Genomic DNA, 17,207 nt, shown 5'->3' with positions numbered 1-17,207 from the left:
TATCAATTGCTCAACAGTAATTTGTTCACCCACCGTAGAATATCTATGCTCTTGAGAGAAGCCACTAGTGAAACCTATGGCCCCCGGGTCTATTCTCATCATATCAATCTCCATTACTTTATTTTACTTGTTTTGCTTTTACTTTTTACTTTGCATCTTTATACCAAAAATACCAAAAATATTATCTCTATCAGATCTCACTCTCGTAAGTGACCGTGAAGGGATTGACAACCCCTAAGCGTTGGTTGCGAGTTGCTGCCGTTTTGTGCAGGTACGAGGGACTTGCGCGTGACCTCCTACTGGATTGATACCTTGGTTCTCAAAAACTGAGGGAAATACTTACGCTACTGTGCTGCATCACCCCCTCCTCTTCGGGGAAAACCAACGCTAGCTCGAGACGTAGCAATGTGATATGGTCAAAACATGATGAGATATAAGTTGTTGTATAAGATGATCATGTTTTGTTGAAGTTATCGGCAACTGGCAGAAGCCTTATGGTTGTCTCTTTATTGCATAAGATGCAAGCGCCAAATAATTGCTTTACTTTATCGCTATGCGATAGCAATAGTTGCAAGAGCAATAGTTGGCGAGACGACCATGTGACGACACATTGATATAGATCAAGATGATGGAGATCATGGTGTCATGCAGGTGACGATGGAAATCATGACGATGCTTTGGAGATGGAGATCAAAGGCACAAGATGATGATGATCATATCATGTCACATATTTTGATTGGATGTGATGTTTATCTTTTATGCATCTTATCTTGCTTTGTTTGACGGTAGCATTATAAGATGATCTCTCACTAAATTTCAAGATAAAAAGTGTTCTCCCTGAGTATGCACCGTTGCCAAAGTTCGTCGTGCCCAGACACCACGTGATGATCGGGTGTGATAAGCTCTACGTCCATCTACAACGGGTGCAAGCTAGTTTTGCACACGCAGAATACTCTGGTTAAACTTGACGAGCCTAGCATATGCAAATATGGCCTCAGAACACTGGAGACCGAAAGGTCGAGTGTGAATCATATAGTAGATATGATCAACATAATGATGTTCACCATTGAAAACTACTCCATTTCACGTGATGATCGGTTATGGTTTAGTTGATATGGATCACGTGATCACTTAGATGATTAGAGGGATGTCTATCTAAGTGGGAGTTCTTAAGTAATATGATTAATTGAACTTAAATTTATCATGAACTTACTCCTGGTAGTATTAGCATATCTATGTTGTAGATCAATAGCTCGCGTTTAGCTCCTCTGTTTTATTTTTGATATGTTCCTAGAGAAAACTAAGTTGAAAGATGTTAGTAGCAATGATGCGGATTGGATCCGTGATCTGAGGTTTATCCTCATTGCTTCACAGAAGAATTATGTCCTTGATGCACCGCTAGGTGACAGGCCTATTGCAGGAGCAGATGCAGACGTCATGAACGTTTGGCTAGCTCAATATGATGACTACTTGATAATTTGGTGCACCATGCTTAACAACTTAGAATCGGGATTTCAAAGACGTTTTGAACGTCATGGACCATATGAGATGTTCCAGGAGTTGAAGTTAATATTTCAAGCAAATACCCGAGTTGAGAGATATGAAGTCTCCAACAAGTTCTATAGCTAAAAGATAGAGGAGAATAGCTCAAGCAGTGAGCATGTGCTCAGATTGTCTGGGTACTACAATCGCTTGAATCAAGTGGGAGTTAATCTTCCAGATAAGATAGTGATTGACAAAATTCTCTACTCACCATCACCAAGTTAGTAGAACTTCGTGATGAACTATAATATGCAAGGGATAACGGAAACGATTCCCAAGATCTTCGTGATGCTGAAATCGACGAAGGTAGAAATCAAGAAAAACAGCAAGCATTGATGGTTGACAAGACCACTAGTTTCAAGAAAAGGGCAAAGGGAAGAGGGGGAACTTCAAGAAGAACGACAAGTAAGTTGCTGCTCAGGTGAAGAAGCTCAAGTCTGGTCCTAAGCCTGAGACTAAGTGCTTCTACTGCAAAGGGACTGGTCACTAGAAGCGGAACTGCCCCAAGTATTTGGCGGATAAGAATGATGGCAAAGTGAACAAAGGTATATTGGATATACATGTTATTGATGTGTACTTTACTAGTGTTTATAGAAACCCCTCGGCATTTGATACTGGTTCAGTTGCTAAGAGTAGTAACTCGAAACGGGAGTTGCAGAATAAACAAAAACTAGTAAAGGGCGAGGTGACGATGTGTGTTGGAAGTAGTTCCAAGATTGATATGATCATCATCGCACACTCCCTATACTTTTGGGATTAGTGTTGAAACTAAATAAGTGTTATTTGGTGTTTGTGTTGAGCATGAATATGATTTGATCATGTTTCTTGCAATACGGTTATTCATTTAAATTAGAGAATAATTGTTTTTCTGTTTACATGAATAAAACCTTCTATGGTCACACACCCAATAAAATGGTTTGTTGGATCTCGATCGTAGTGATACACATATTCATAATATTGAAGCCAAAAGATGCAAAGTTAATAATGATAGTGCAACTTATTTGTGGCACTGCCGTTTAGGTCATATTGGTGTAAAGCGCATGAAGAAACTCCATGCTGATGGGATTTTGGAATCACTTGATTATGAATCACTTGATGCTTGCGAACCATGCCTCATGGGCAAGATGACTAAGACTCTGTTCTCCGAAACAATGGAGCGAGCAACAGATTTGTTGGAAATCATACATACTGATGTATGTGGTCCGATGAATATTGAGGCTCGCGGCATGTATCATTATTTTCTGATCTTCACAGATGATTTGAGCAGATATGGGTATATCTACTTGATGAAACATAAGTCTGAAACATTTGAAAAGTTCAAAGAATTTCAGAGTGAAGTGGAAAATCATCGTGACAAGAAAAAAAAGTGTCCACGATCTGATCGCGGAGACAAATATTTGAGTTACAAGTTTGGTCTTTAATTAAAACAATGTGGAATAGTTTCACAAATTCGTGCCACCTGGAACACCACAAAATGATGGTGTGTCCGAACATCATAACCATACTTTATTGGATATAGTGCAATCTATGATGTTTCTTACCGATTTACCACTATAGTTTTGGGGTTGTGCATTAGAGACAGCTGCATTCACGTTAAAAAGGGCACCATCTAAATCCGTTGAGACGACACCGTATGAACTATGGTTTGGCAAGAAACCAAAGTTGTCGTTTCTTAAAGTTTGGGGTTGCGATGCTTATAAGAAAAAGTTTCATCCTGATAAGCTCAAACCCAAATCGGAGAAATGTGTCTTCATAGGATACCCAAAGGAGACAGTTGGGTACACCTTCTATCACAGATCCGAAGGCAAGATATTCGTTGCTAAGAATGGACCCTTTCTAGAGAAGGAGTTTCTCTCTAAAGAAGTGAGTGGGAGGAAAGTAGAACTTGATGAGGTAACTGTACCTGCTCCCTTATTGGAAAGTAGTTCATCACAGGAATCTGTTCCTGTGACTACTACACCAATTAGTGAGGAAGCTAATGATGATGATCATGTAACTTCAGATCAAGTTACCACCGAAACCACGTAGGTAAACCAGAGTGATATCCGCACCAGAATGGTACGGTAATCCTGTTCTGGAGGTCATGTTACTTGACCATGACGAGCCTACGAACTATGAGGAAGTGATGATGAGCCCAGATTCCGCGAAATGGCTTGAGGCCATGAAATCTGAGATGAGATCCATGTATGAGAACAAAGTATGGACTTTGATTGACTTGCCCATTGATCGGCGAGCCATAGAGATTAAATGGATCTTCAAGAGGAAGACGGACGCTGATAGTAGTGTTACTATCTACAAAGCTAGAATTGTCGCAAAAAGGTTTTTGACAAGTTCAAGGTGTTGACTACGATGAGAGTTTCTCACTCGTATCTATGCTTAAGTCTGTCCGAATCATGTTAGCAATTGCCGCATTTTATGAAATCTGGCAAATGGATAAACAAAACTGCATTCCTTAATGGATTTATTAAAAAAGAGTTGTATATGATGCAACCAGAAGGTTTTGTCAATCCTAAAGGTACTAACAAAGTGTGCAAGCTCCAACGATCCATTTATGGGTTGGTGCAAGCCTCTCGGAGTTGGAATAAACGCTTTGATAGTGTGATCAAAGCATTTGGTTTTATACAGACTTTTGGAGAAGCCTGTATTTACAAGAAAGTGAGTGGGAGCTCTATAGCATTTCTGATATTATATGTGGATGACATATTGCTGATTGGAAATGATATAGAAGTTCTGGATAGCATAAATTGATACTTGAATAAGAGTTTATCAAAGAAAGACCTCGGTGAAGCTGCTTACATATTGAGCATCAAGATCTATAGAGATAGATCAAGACGCTTGATAAGTTTTTCAATGAGTACATACCTTGACAAGATTTTGAAGTAGTTCAAAATGGAACAGTCAAAAAGGAGTTCTTGCCTGTGTTACAAGGTGTGAAGTTGAGTAAGACTCAAAACCCGACCACGGCAGAAGATAGAGAGAGAATGAAAGTCAATTCCCTATGCCTCAGCCATAGGTTCTATAAAGTATGCCATGTTGTGTACCAGATCTATTGTATACCCTGCCCTGAGTTTGGCAAGGGAGTACAATAGTGATCTAGGAGTAGATCACTGGACATTGGTCGAAATTATCCTTAGTGGAATAAGGATATGTTTCTCGATTATGGAGGTGACAAAAGGTTCGTCGTAAAGGGTTACATCGATGCAAGTTTTGACACTGATCCAGATGACTCTAAGTCTCAATCTGGATACATGAAAGTGGGAGCAATTAGCTAGAGTAGCTTCATGCAGAGCATTGTTAACATAGAAATTTGCAAAATACATACGGATCTGAATGTGGCAGACCCATTGACTAAACTTCCCTCACAAGCAAAACATGATCACACCTTAGTACTCTTTGGGTATTAATCACATAGCGATGTGAACTAGATTATTAACTCTAGTAAACCCTTTGGGTGTTGGTCACATGACGATGTGAACTATGGGTGTTAATCACATGGTGATGTGAACTATTGATGTTAAAACACATGGCGATGTGAACTAGATTATTGACTCTAGTGCAAGTGGGAGACTGAAGGAAATATGCCCTAGAGGCAATAATAAAGTTATTATTTATTTCCTTATATCATGATAAATGTTTATTATTCATGCTAGAATTGTATAAACCGGAAACATAATACATGTGTGAATACATAGACAAACAGAGTGTCACTAGTATGCCTCTACTTGACTAGCTCGTTCATCAAAGATGGTTATGTTTCCTAACCATAGACATGAGTTGTCATTTGATTAACGGGATCACATCATTAGGAGAATGATGTGATTGACTTGACCCATTCCGTTAGCTTAGCACTTGATCGTTTAGTTTGTTGCTATTGTTTTCTTCATGACTTATATATGTTCCTATGACTATGAGATTATGCAACTCCCGTTTACCGGAGGAACACTTTGTGTGCCATCAAACGTCACAACATAACTGGGTGATTATAAAGATGCTCTACAGGTGTCTCCGAAGGTACTTGTTGGGTTGTCGTATTTCGAGATTAGGATTTGTCACTCCGATTGTAGAAGAGGTATCTCTGGGCCCTCTCGGTAATGCACATCACTTAAGCCTTGCAAGCATTGCAACTAATGAGTTAGTTGTGGGATGATGTGTTACGGAACGAGTAAAGAGACTTGACGGTAACGAGATTGAACTAGGTATTGAGATACCGACGATCGAATCTCGGGCAAGTAACATACCGATGACAAAGGGAACAACGTATGTTGTTATGCGGTTTGACCGATAAAGATCTTCGTAGAATATGTAGGAGCCAATATGAGCATCCAGGTTCCGCTATTGGTTATTGACCGGAGACGTGTCTCGGTCATGTCTACATAGTTCTCGAACCCGTAGGGTCCGCACGCTTAAAGTTCGATGACGGTTATATTATGAGTTTATGTGCTTTGATGTACCGAAGGAGTTCAGAGTCCCGGGTGAGATCGGGGACATGACGAGGATTCTCGAAATGGTCGAGACGTAAAGATCGATATATTGGACGACTATATTCGGATATCGAAAGGGTTCCGAGTGATTCGGGTATTTTCGGGAGTATCGGGGAGTTACGGGAATTCGTATTGGGCCTTAATGGGCCATACGGGCAGGAGAGAAAGGCCTCAAAGGGTGGCCGCACCCCTCCCCATGGGCTGGTCCGAATTGGACTAGGGAGGGGGGGGGCGCCCCCTTCCTTCTCCTTTTCCCTTCCCTTTCCTTCTCTCCTACTCCTACTACTTGGAAGGGATCCTAGTTCTACTAGGAAAGGGGGAATCCTACTCCCGGTGGGAGTAGGACTCCCCTAGGGCGCGCCATAGAGAGGGCCGGCCCCTCCCCTCCTCCACTCCTTTATATACGTGGCCAGGGGGCATCCCATAGACACAACAATTGATCTCTTGATCTCTTAGCCGTGTGCGGTGCCCCCGTCCACCATAATCCACCTCGATCATATCGTAGCGGTGCTTAGGCGAAACCCTGCGTCGGTAGAACATCATCATCGTCACCACGCCATCGTGCTGACGAAATTCTCCCTCAACACTCGGCTGGATCGGAGTTCGAGGGACGTCATCGAGTTGAACGTGTGCAGAACTCGGAGGTGCCGTGCGTTCGGTACTTGATCGGTCGGATCGTGAAGACGTACGACTACATCAACCGCGTTGTGCTAACGCTTCCGCTTTCGGTCTATGAGGGTACATGGACACACTCTCCCCTCTCGTTGTTGTGCATCACCATGATCTTGCATGTGCGTAGGAAATTTTTGAAATTACTGCATTCCCCAACAAACATATCATCACTGACCCCGAGGCACTATCGGGCCAGAAACTAGTCAATGATAATGTAATTTGGTCATTCAATGATGTTCAATTTTGTAGTAGTGCCAATCCCCTCAAAAGAAAATTGTGCCACTCCCACCCCACCCAGGGCGGGCCCTCGGCATGCACAACATGGGCGGTTGCATAGGGCCCCTAATCTCCTGAGGGCCCGACCTAGGTACATAATATGAATACGGAACATTGAGCAAAACAGACATCGATGCAACATAGAATACAACCTAGTATTCAATAATGCAGAATACAACCCAAAACAAAAAAAAGTCGTGTAAGAACGAGGAAGAGCGCACCGAAGGCGCGCAAGATGGGGTAGGGTTCCTTTTTTTCTCGGCGGCTAGCGTGCGTGAAGATGTGCAAGATAAGAGTGAAGACGAGCAAAACGCTTCGATCGAGCGGTTGAGTGTTGGACAATCTTCCGGCGTCTAAGATGACTGATTGGTGCTAGCTATTGGTCGGCCAATGGCTAGCACTGTCATGTTATCTTCCCCTCGAGACAATTTTTTTCTCTCACGCCTATTGTGTCGCGGCAAAACTAAGCGGGTCATGCTCAGTTTCTCTTCAATGAAGCTCCGCATTGGTTGTTATATAGTGGACCCCTTCTAACTAATTTGAGGGTATCCAAGTATTTGTTAGTTGTATTTATATTTTCAGTATATATGGTAGAACAAAGATATCAAATATTTTTATAGTAATTTAAATAAATTCAAAATAGTTCCATGATTTCAAATTTCAATTTAATTTTCAAAATATTTCTTATGAAAGTTTCAAAAGGGATTGTAGTATACTTTCTTGAATTTTTAGTTCAGTTTTTAAAATAATTTCAATTCCATTCTGATAGTTAAATTGAAAAACAAAGGTGAATTTTCATCATTTAAATATTTTTATAATTAAAATTTAGATATATTCATACATATTTCAGTAATTCTAGTCATATTTCAACCAGTTTCAATAATTTAGTCACATTCTACCATTTTCAGTTGTTTCAAAAAAAAACTGATTATGTTTTCACACACTTCATACAAAATCAAACAAAATTATTTATACTAATCACTTTCAACAATAATCCACACACAATTTCGCAAGAATTTCAACTTTTCAAACGTATTTCAATTATATCTATGAATTTCAAAAATATTCCACATGCAGTTTCATAACAATCTCAACTTGTTGAATTTATTACAATAATATCAGCCATATTTAAATCAGTTTCAGAAACATTTCAAACATATTTCAATTAATATAGTTCTAAAAATATCTTACATACATTTAGCAAAATTTAAATTATTTCAAAGAAATTAATTTCAATTCATCATGTTTCACAATTTTATTTATTTTAGACATATTTTAATCCAATTCAAAAAAAATCACACGCAATCTCACAACAATTTCAACTTCTTAAAACATATTATAATTGTTTCATCCATATTTAAAAAAATACTGAACTTGTATTTTTTTTTAATTTTTCTTTATTTTTTGAGTTCTTATGAAGGCGTTCTTTTTGGAGGAGTATATATTTTTTAAATGCATTGATAAAATATATTGTTTTGGACGTTTGCCCTATATTTTGGATATTTCCTCATATTCCTTGCAGATCACTAAAATAGTGATCTAAACGCTTTTATATTTCTTTACAGAGGGAGTACATCCCATATAGTACTGTGTAGACCATATTTGGTTTGAAAAAAATTGGAGTTGCTGGCGTTCCCTTGTACTATTGATCACTGAACAAGTCATTGCATCATTCGCCACATCGATTTGACTACGATAGAAAATATGTGTCTGCTAACCCGTTCCATACATTGATTGAATCATCAACGGAACAACAAGTCAGCACTTTTGCCAAACAAAACAAAAAAACAAGTCATACAGCCTTCGGGCACAATCATTTGACTATGATGAAAATATGTGTCTGCTATAGAAGGTAAGAGAGAGTTGACTAATTTTTATTTCTATTTTCGTTTGAAATTCTTGAGTTGCAGCCGCCTAGACAAAGACAGCAGACCTACAAGTAGTTGACAAGTCCGGCCGATGGAACTTAGACGCGAATCATGCAGTATTGACGATAATGGAAGAAAAAACAAAATAAAATGCATCCTGGTGCAAAAGAGCTGCAGCATTGTGCCCTGCTAACAGCAAACGTAAAGGCAAAATAACAGTAGCCGCAACATATAGTTTCTAAAATCTGTCACTTCTATGCATCTATTTATTCTTTTTTTCTTTTTGGCAGGGATGCAATTATTCATTCTGATACTAAGCTCCCTCTATTTGAAGCCTCATAGTGTGTCGGGAATTGTGGGGTTTGCTATGTACAATGCTTCGAATAATAATCTATGTCTAATTGTGGGTGTATCTTTGAGTGTTCTATTTCTCGCAAGAAGATGGAAATGGCTTATTAGAAGATAACACAAAAGATAACAACACTGCATTAGACAATCTAATTAATCAATACTTAGCCATCCTTTAATGAAAAGGGAACACCCATGTTTCGGTGTCCCATGGAACAAATCCACGACAGTTAGTCCCCCCCCCCCCCCCCCCCCCCCCCCCCGCTATAGCATAAGGCCTCGTCTCCACGATCGGCGAAATCACGGCCAGCCGCTGCCGTGACCCGTGAGCTGCCATGCCAAAAGTTTGGCGTTGACTACCGACCAGGGCATTCGTTTGGATTAAAGCCAACTTTTTCAGCCGCTGCAGAAATTTGGTCGCCAGTTCATTTTTCACACCTTTGCCTTGGCGAGCTAGGGCGGGCTGATTCCTGGGCCAATTAATTGGCTCGCCCTTGTTTTGGTAGGGCAGCCCCATGCACCAACCAAACGGTTCCTAACTTTCTCAACCCCTCTTCCACCTCACGTTGCTTCTCACAACACGTTCAAGAAAAATGGAGACACAAGTGTTTTGGTGTCGGCCTCTCACAGCCCGACCTTTTTTTCTCTATATTTCTCTTAGCTCAAAGCAAATATGCATACATCTCTTAAACACACACACACACATAAAACACACACACACAGTGTCGAATCTACAGAGAAAATGGAGGGTAGGCTGGACTGCCTATGTCATGTGAATATATGTTGTTTTGGACTGACAAATGACTGAATTGGGCTTTTAAACTGGTAGTAAAAACTATTTTGCAAAGCTGGAGGGGGGGGGGGGGGGTTAAGCCTGTTAAAGCCCCCCGGTAGATTCGCCACTGCACACACACACACACACACACACACACACACACCTGGCCATATCACTAGGCCACTAACAGCACGACTCCATGCACTAACTCACGCCACTAGCTCAACTAACTCCACGCATGCATCGTAACATGTCGTCCCGGCTTGACTGGTCGCTGCTGCCATGGAATCAACCAAATCGAAATTAAATTGCAGTTGCTTGAACACCAGCGCGCAAATGTGAGAAAGAAAAAAATGCAAGCTCGATCTTCCCGGTGACTTGTTGAACGCACTCACGCGGTGTTGGACGTGTTCGTTTTAGAACAGTCCTCGGTGGAACGCGATACTCAGTTAAACAACTACATGCCCAAGCGCCCCTAAACAAAATAGTATGAGGAATGCACCATGATGTGACCTTAACCTTAGACCTATTTAAGGAGTAGCTTCTCTACTGGCTACAAACAAGTACTACATCGAGGTACTCATTCAGTGCCCGGCCGGCCCAACCATGTCGCAAGGACAAGCAAGAAGAATGGGAAGCTTGCTCCCGGTCGCCCTCCTAGGGCTAGGGATCCTCCTCCAGCTCGCTGGCTGCAGCCCTCCGCCGGACCCGGTGGTGTGCACGCACGGCACGTCCAACTGCACCATCACCAACACGTACGGCTTCTTCCTCTGCCCCGCGGCCAACGTCACCTACCCGCGGACCGAGCAAGAGCTCGTCGCGGCCGTGGCGGCCGTGGCGTCCGCGAAACGGAAGGTGAAAGTGGCCACCAAGCACTCGCACAGCATCCCCAAGCTCGCGTGCCCCGGCGGCCGCGACGGCACGATCATAAGCACCGCGCGGCTGAACCGGACGGTGCGCGTCGATGCCGAGAAGCGGCTCATGACGGTGGAGAGCGGCATGCTACTCCGGGACCTCATCGAGGCCGCCGCCGCCGAGGGCCTGTCGTTGCCGCATTCACCGTACTGGTCCGGCCTGACCATCGGCGGGCTCCTGGCGACGGGCGCGCACGGGAGCTCGCTGTGGGGCAAGGGAGGCGCTGTTCACGAGTACGTGGTCGGGCTGAGGATCGTGACGCCGGCGCCGGCCGGCCGGGGGTTCGCCGTGGTGAGGGAGCTTGGCGCCCATCACCCGGACCTGGACGCCACCAAGGTCTCCATTGGCGTCCTGGGCGTCATCTCTCAGGTAACTCTGGCCTTGCAGCCGCTGTTCAAGCGGTCGGTGACGTTCGTGAAGCGGGACGACTCAGACTTCGCGGACCAGGTGGCCACGTGGGGCCGCCTCCACGAGTTCGCCGACATGCTATGGCTGCCGCAGCAGGGCAAGGTCGTCTACCGCCAGGACGACCGCGTCGACGTCTCCACGCCGGGCGACGGCCTCAACGACATGCTCCTTTTCCGCGCCAATCCCACCCGGGCGACCATCGCTGCAAGAGCCGCCGAGGAGCTGCTGCAGGAGAACGGCACCGACACCGCCCGGTGCGCGGCGGCGCGGCTGCAGGCGGACACGCTGGAGAGGCTGGCCTACGGCTTCACCAACGACGGCGTCTCCTTCACGGGGTACCCGGTGGTGGGGTACCAGAACCGCATCCAGGCGTCCGGCACATGCGCAGACAGCCCGGAGGACGGCCTCCGCTCCGCCTGCGGCTGGGACCCGCGCATCCCAGGTTCTTTCAACGACAACTCCGGCTTTAGCGTCGCCCTCTCCAAGGCGCCGGCGTTCATCGTCGACATGCAGCGCCTCCGGGATCTCAACCCTGCCGTGTTTTGTGCTGGCGTCGACCCTAGGATAGGCGTGGCCTTCCGCTACATCAAGGCATCCTCCGCCTACCTCGGCAAGGCCGAGGACTCGATCGCCATCGACATCATCTACTACCGTAGCCACGCCGACGGGATGCCACGCGTGCACGCCGACGTGGTGGACGAGATCGAGCAGATGGCACTACACAAGTACGGTGCCCTGCCGCACTGGGGCAAAAACCGCAACATCGCTTTCGACGGTGCCATCTCAAAGTACCCAAAAGCCCACGAGTTCCTGATGGTGAAGGACAGGTACGACCCTGACGGACTCTTCTCAAGCGAGTGGAGCGACCAGGTGCTCGGCGTTAATGGGAGTCCCAATATCATGAAGGAGCATTGTGCCATCGAAGGAAACTGCGTCTGCTCCGAGGACTCGCACTGCGCGCCGGAGCAGGGCTACTTCTGCCGACCAGGGAAGGTGTACGCGAAGGCTAGAGTTTGTTCATTTGGCAAGGATGATTAGGGATGGCGAGAATACAAGAGAGTAAGTTAGGTTACTTATAAATGCGTGAATTTTGTTGCGGTGTTATCGTCGATCTTTAAGGCGAGTCATCGAGTTATGTGAGTTGTTACGAGATAGAAGTCGAGTTAAACCAGCGAGTTGTGCTCTGGGTGGTGTCGTGTTGGGTTTGGTCATATGACGTGTGTGTTGGTGTCTACGTATATAAAGCAATGAAAACGCTCGAAAACGCTGCAATTATTGCGGCACCAAATGTTTTTCTACGGCCCCTCCCAATGCTCCACCGTGGACAGGTGCTAAGCATGCCACATAAGCAAAAAAATGATATGGCACTACATTTAAGAAGGAGAGAGAGTACTTTGGTGACTCCAGAAAGAACCAATGCTAAGCGCAAAAACCTAGGCAAACCACTTAAATGAAACAATTTGACCAATACATGAAAGACTTTAGGTGCTAACTCATTAAACAATGTGTGCTTAGCAACAACAAGCTAAGCACCTATGCATTGGGGAGTTGAGTTGCTAAGGTATTTAATGCACTTAGCACCTCATCTAAGCACCTTTGCATTGGAAGAGGTCTACTATGTGAAGTTCTAGAGTTAAACCCATTACTGTATGTCGTGAAGGCGAGTAGATTGGTATATATTCCATCAATTGTTATTGGATCATTTTGTGAACCAACATGTGGTTTGGATGGTTAGGTGGATAGTGGTATCTTTAGTACACTAGGGTTCAAGTCCTGATACTCGCATTTATCATGAATTTATTTCAGGATTTTTGACGATACGTTTTCAGTGGGAGGAGACGCCCCGTCAACTACGAGGTGCCTACGGTGACTTCGTAAAATCTCAAGATGTTATGGCGGTTTAATCTCTCGGAGGTGCTCATAGAGATAGGGTGTGCGTGTGTGTTTATAGAGATGAGTTTATGCGCGTTTATACGAGTGCTTGTGTCTGTACAGTGTTAAAAAATCAATTGGTATTGGAGCTCGATTGATGTGTCTTAGTAATGTTATTATCATGTCAAAAGCGACAGATGATGGAAGCTCTGTCGATCCTCCGAATTTGCGCACCCCCCCCCCCCCCCCCCCCCCCCCCCCGCCCACGTGGTAATACCCTCGTATTGGAGCATAATGACTAAAACATGTGGATGTTGAAGAAGAAGACAACCTTTGAGTGCCACGAAACAATCCCAGTGGTGATAAAATAAAGATGCATCATTTCACTACAAAGGAAACTATGAAAAGATATGTGGGATATCATCAAAGTCATCAGTGATCGTGATCGCCAAGCGAACCAACAAGCATTGCATAGGAAGTAAAAGACCTCGAGGATGGAAGGTAACAAGTTTGTGGTCAACTTCACATCGAGATTACCATGATCATTAACTCAACGAGAAAATTGATGATACTTTGGTTGTATGTCGTTTCCTTCGTGCCGCCTCTCCATGTTATACGTAATCATGTCTAATATTGAGCAATGCATCGGTGTGAAGACACTCGCTCACAATTGAGGATCTCATCAAGCGATACAAGATGTAGGATGAAAGGTTAAATTTAAACTTCAGTGATACCATGGAAGATGAGCACTTGATGCTAACACATGCTTAGTGATTGGCCTTGAGCGCTAGGGGGAGAACTCAGATGATGTGTCTGGTAGTGGATCTAGGAAGGAGAAGAGCCAGTGCTCCTTGCATGAGCAAGGTAGGATGAACCCATAGCCAAATGTGGAGAAGCCCAAGCAGAAGTTCAATAGGAAGAAAACTCACTATCCCAATTGCAATCTCCTCAAACACTTTCAAATTTGATTGTCGTAACCTGTCCAAACAAAATGTGCCTGTACAGAGGTATGGTGAGGAGCTAATCCTGATGATTAAAACATGTACCCTGATGGACAATGATGATAGATGTGCGCATGACACCGAGATGGCGAGCCACATCAAAGAAAAAGTACACCTCCACAACAAGAGCAAGAAGAGCATGGCTAGCAATGTATGGTACACTACCAGAATTTTCTTGTTTGACGAGTGTATTTTCTCGGGCACTCAACAAACTTTGCCGAGTGCGTTGGAAAATACACTTGACGACATATAACAATTGGCAAATTCCTAGTTTGCCTAGTGTTACACTCGGTAAAGGTTAGTATTACATTCGGCAATGTTGGGGATCGTTGCAGAAATTTAAATTTTTTTACGGATCACCAAGATCAATCTATGGAGAAACTAGCAACGAGAAAGAAAGAGAGGGAGTGCATCTTCATACCCTTGAAGATCGCGACACGGAAGCATTACAAGAACGCGGATGAGGGAGCCGTACTCGTGGCGATTCAGATCGCGGTAGATTCCGATCCAAGCACCGAACAACGGCGCCTCCGCGTTCAACACACGTGCAGCCCGGTGACGTCTCCCACGCCTTGATCCAGCAAGGAGAGAGGGAGAGGTTGGGGAAGACTCCGTCCAGCAGTAGCACGACGGCATGGTGGTGTTGGAGCAGCGTGGTACTCCGGCAGGGCTTCGCCAAGCGTCGCGGGAGGAGGAGGAGGGCTGCGCCTTGGATGTGGTGCGGCTGCCCTCCCACCTCCCCTCTATTTATAGGGGCAAGGGAGAGAGGGTCCGGCCCCCTCCAGATGGATCTAGAGGGGGGGGGGCGGCGGCCAAGGGGGAGGCTTGCCCCCCAAGCCAAGGGGGGCGCCCCCTTTAGGGTTCCCCCAAACCCTAGGCGCATGGGCCCTAGGGGGTTTGGCGCCCAGCCCATCTAGGGGCTGGTTCCCCCTCCATATATATTCAGCCCATAGGGCCCTCCGGGGCAGGTGGACCCTCCCGGTGGACCCCCGAAACCCTTTCGGTGGTCCCGGTACAATACCGATAAACCCCTGAACACTTTCGGCGACCGAATAAGGACTTTCCATATATAAATATTTGTCTCCGGACCATTCCGGAACTCCTCGTTACGTCCAGGATTTCATACGGGACTCCGAACAACATTCGTAACCACGTACAAACTTTCCCTATAACCCTAGCATCATCGAACCTTAAGTGTGTAGACCCTACGAGTTCGGGAATCATGCAGACATGACCGAGGCTGGCCTACGGCTTCACCAACGATGGCGTCTCCTTCATGGGGTACCCGGTGGTGGGGTACCAGGACCGCACCCAAGCATCCGACACATGAGCCGACAGCCCGGAGGACGGTCTCCGCTCCGCCTGCGACTGGGACCCGCACATCCCAGGTTCTTTCAACGACAACTCCGGCTTCAGCGTCACTCTCTCCAAGGCGCCGACGTTCATCGTCGACATGCGGCGCCTTCGGGATCTCAACCCTGCCGTGTTTTGTGCTGGTCTCGACCCTAGGATAGGTGTGGCCTTCCGCTACATCAAGGCATCCTCCGCCTACCTCGGCAAGGCCGAGGACTCGATCGCCATCGACATCATCTACTACCGTAGCCATGCCGACGGGATGCCACGTGTGCACGCCGACGTGGTGGATGAGATCGAGCAGATGGCGTTGCGCAAGTACGATGCCCTGTCGCACTGGGGCAAGAACCGCAACATCGCTTTCGACGGTGCCATCCCAAAGTACCCAAAAGCCCACGAGTTCCTGATGGTGAACGACAGGTACGACCCTGACTGACTCTTCTCAAGTGAGTGGGGCGACTAGGTGCCCGGCATCAATGGGAGTCCCAATATTAACAAGGAGTATTGTGTCATCGAAGGACTATGTATATGCTCCGCGGACTCGCACTGTGCGCCGAAGCAGGGCTACTTCTGCCGACCAGGGAAGGTGTACGCGAAGGCTAGAGTTTGCTCATTTTGGCAAGGATTATTAGGGATGGCGAGAATCCAAGAGAGTAAGTTAGGTTACCTTTAAATGCGTGAATTTTGTTGTGGTGTTTGGCTGTCATCGATCTTTAAGGCAAGTCATCGAGCTATGTGAGTTGTTACAAGATAGAAGTCGATTTAAACCAACGAGTTGTACTCTGGGTGGTGTCATGTTGGGTTTGGTCATGTGTCGTGTTGGGTGTTGGTGTCTACCTATATAAAGCAATGAAAATGCTGCAATTCTTGCGGCACCAAAAAAAATTCTACTATGTGAAGTTCTAGAGTTAAGCCCATTACTGTATGTGGTGAAGGAGAATAGATTGATATATGTTCCATCAATTGGTATTGGAGTCCAATTGATGTGTCTTAGTAATGGTATTATCATGTCAAAAGCGATTGATGATGGAAGCTCCACCGTTCCTGAAAGTGCGTTATATCGACTAGAGGGGGGGTGAATAGGCGGTTTTTATGAATTCTTCACTGAGGAATTTAAGGGTGAGGAAATTCCTGAGTGAAGAACTAGTTGCAGCGGAATAAGTACTCAGAAGTAAACATAATAGAACATGAGCATGGTCTTCATGATGAAATGAAAAACAGGCACAAAGTACAGAAAGCGTAAACACATGATAACACGGGATAACACAGGATGAAGACAAGCAGACTAAAGAAATTGAACTGAGGAAATTGAGAAAGTCTTCAGTCAAAGTCTTCAAACAGATATGAACAAGCTCACAACACAGAAATGGGGAAATGAAAGGGTTGAGGAAATGGAACCAGGTAGCTTGGTGAAGACAATGATTTGATAGACCAGTTACAACTGTTGTGACAGTTGTACGTCTCGTTAGGGCGGCTAGGTATTTAAACCTGAGGACACTCAGTCCTCACCGTATTCCCCTTGAGCTAAGGTCACACAGACCTCGCCCAATCACTCGTGGTAAGTCTTCAGGTGACTTCCAAACCTTCACAAACTCGGTCACTCGGCGATCCACAATTTCCCCTTGGATGCTCTAGACCATGACGCCTAACCATCTGGAAGATGCACAGTCTTCAAAGGTAACAAGCGTCGGATCCA

At 45.2% G+C, this 17,207-nt stretch overlaps 2 protein-coding genes across 2 annotated transcripts; both read left to right on the top strand.

The window, feature by feature from the left end:
* The first annotated feature begins 10,538 nt into the window (after positions 1 to 10,538).
* Positions 10,539 to 12,573, top strand: LOC125521998 (L-gulonolactone oxidase 2-like). The gene has a single exon (XM_048687060.1). The coding sequence runs from the start codon at positions 10,569 to 10,571 to the stop codon at positions 12,321 to 12,323; it is 1,755 nt and encodes a 584-aa protein (XP_048543017.1). The 5' UTR covers positions 10,539 to 10,568; the 3' UTR covers positions 12,324 to 12,573.
* Positions 12,574 to 15,611: 3,038 nt separating this feature from the next.
* On the top strand, positions 15,612 to 16,184 carry LOC125519147 (probable truncated L-gulonolactone oxidase 7, mitochondrial). Its single transcript, XM_048684032.1, is given in 1 exon segment — positions 15,612 to 16,184. A coding segment is annotated over 1 exon segment (573 nt).
* Positions 16,185 to 17,207: the final 1,023 nt, after the last annotated feature.

This window comes from Triticum urartu, chromosome 7, assembly GCF_003073215.2.
Source record: "Triticum urartu cultivar G1812 chromosome 7, Tu2.1, whole genome shotgun sequence".
Lineage (NCBI taxonomy): Eukaryota > Viridiplantae > Streptophyta > Magnoliopsida > Poales > Poaceae > Triticum > Triticum urartu.
This window is presented reverse-complemented; position numbering and strand designations above follow the sequence as displayed.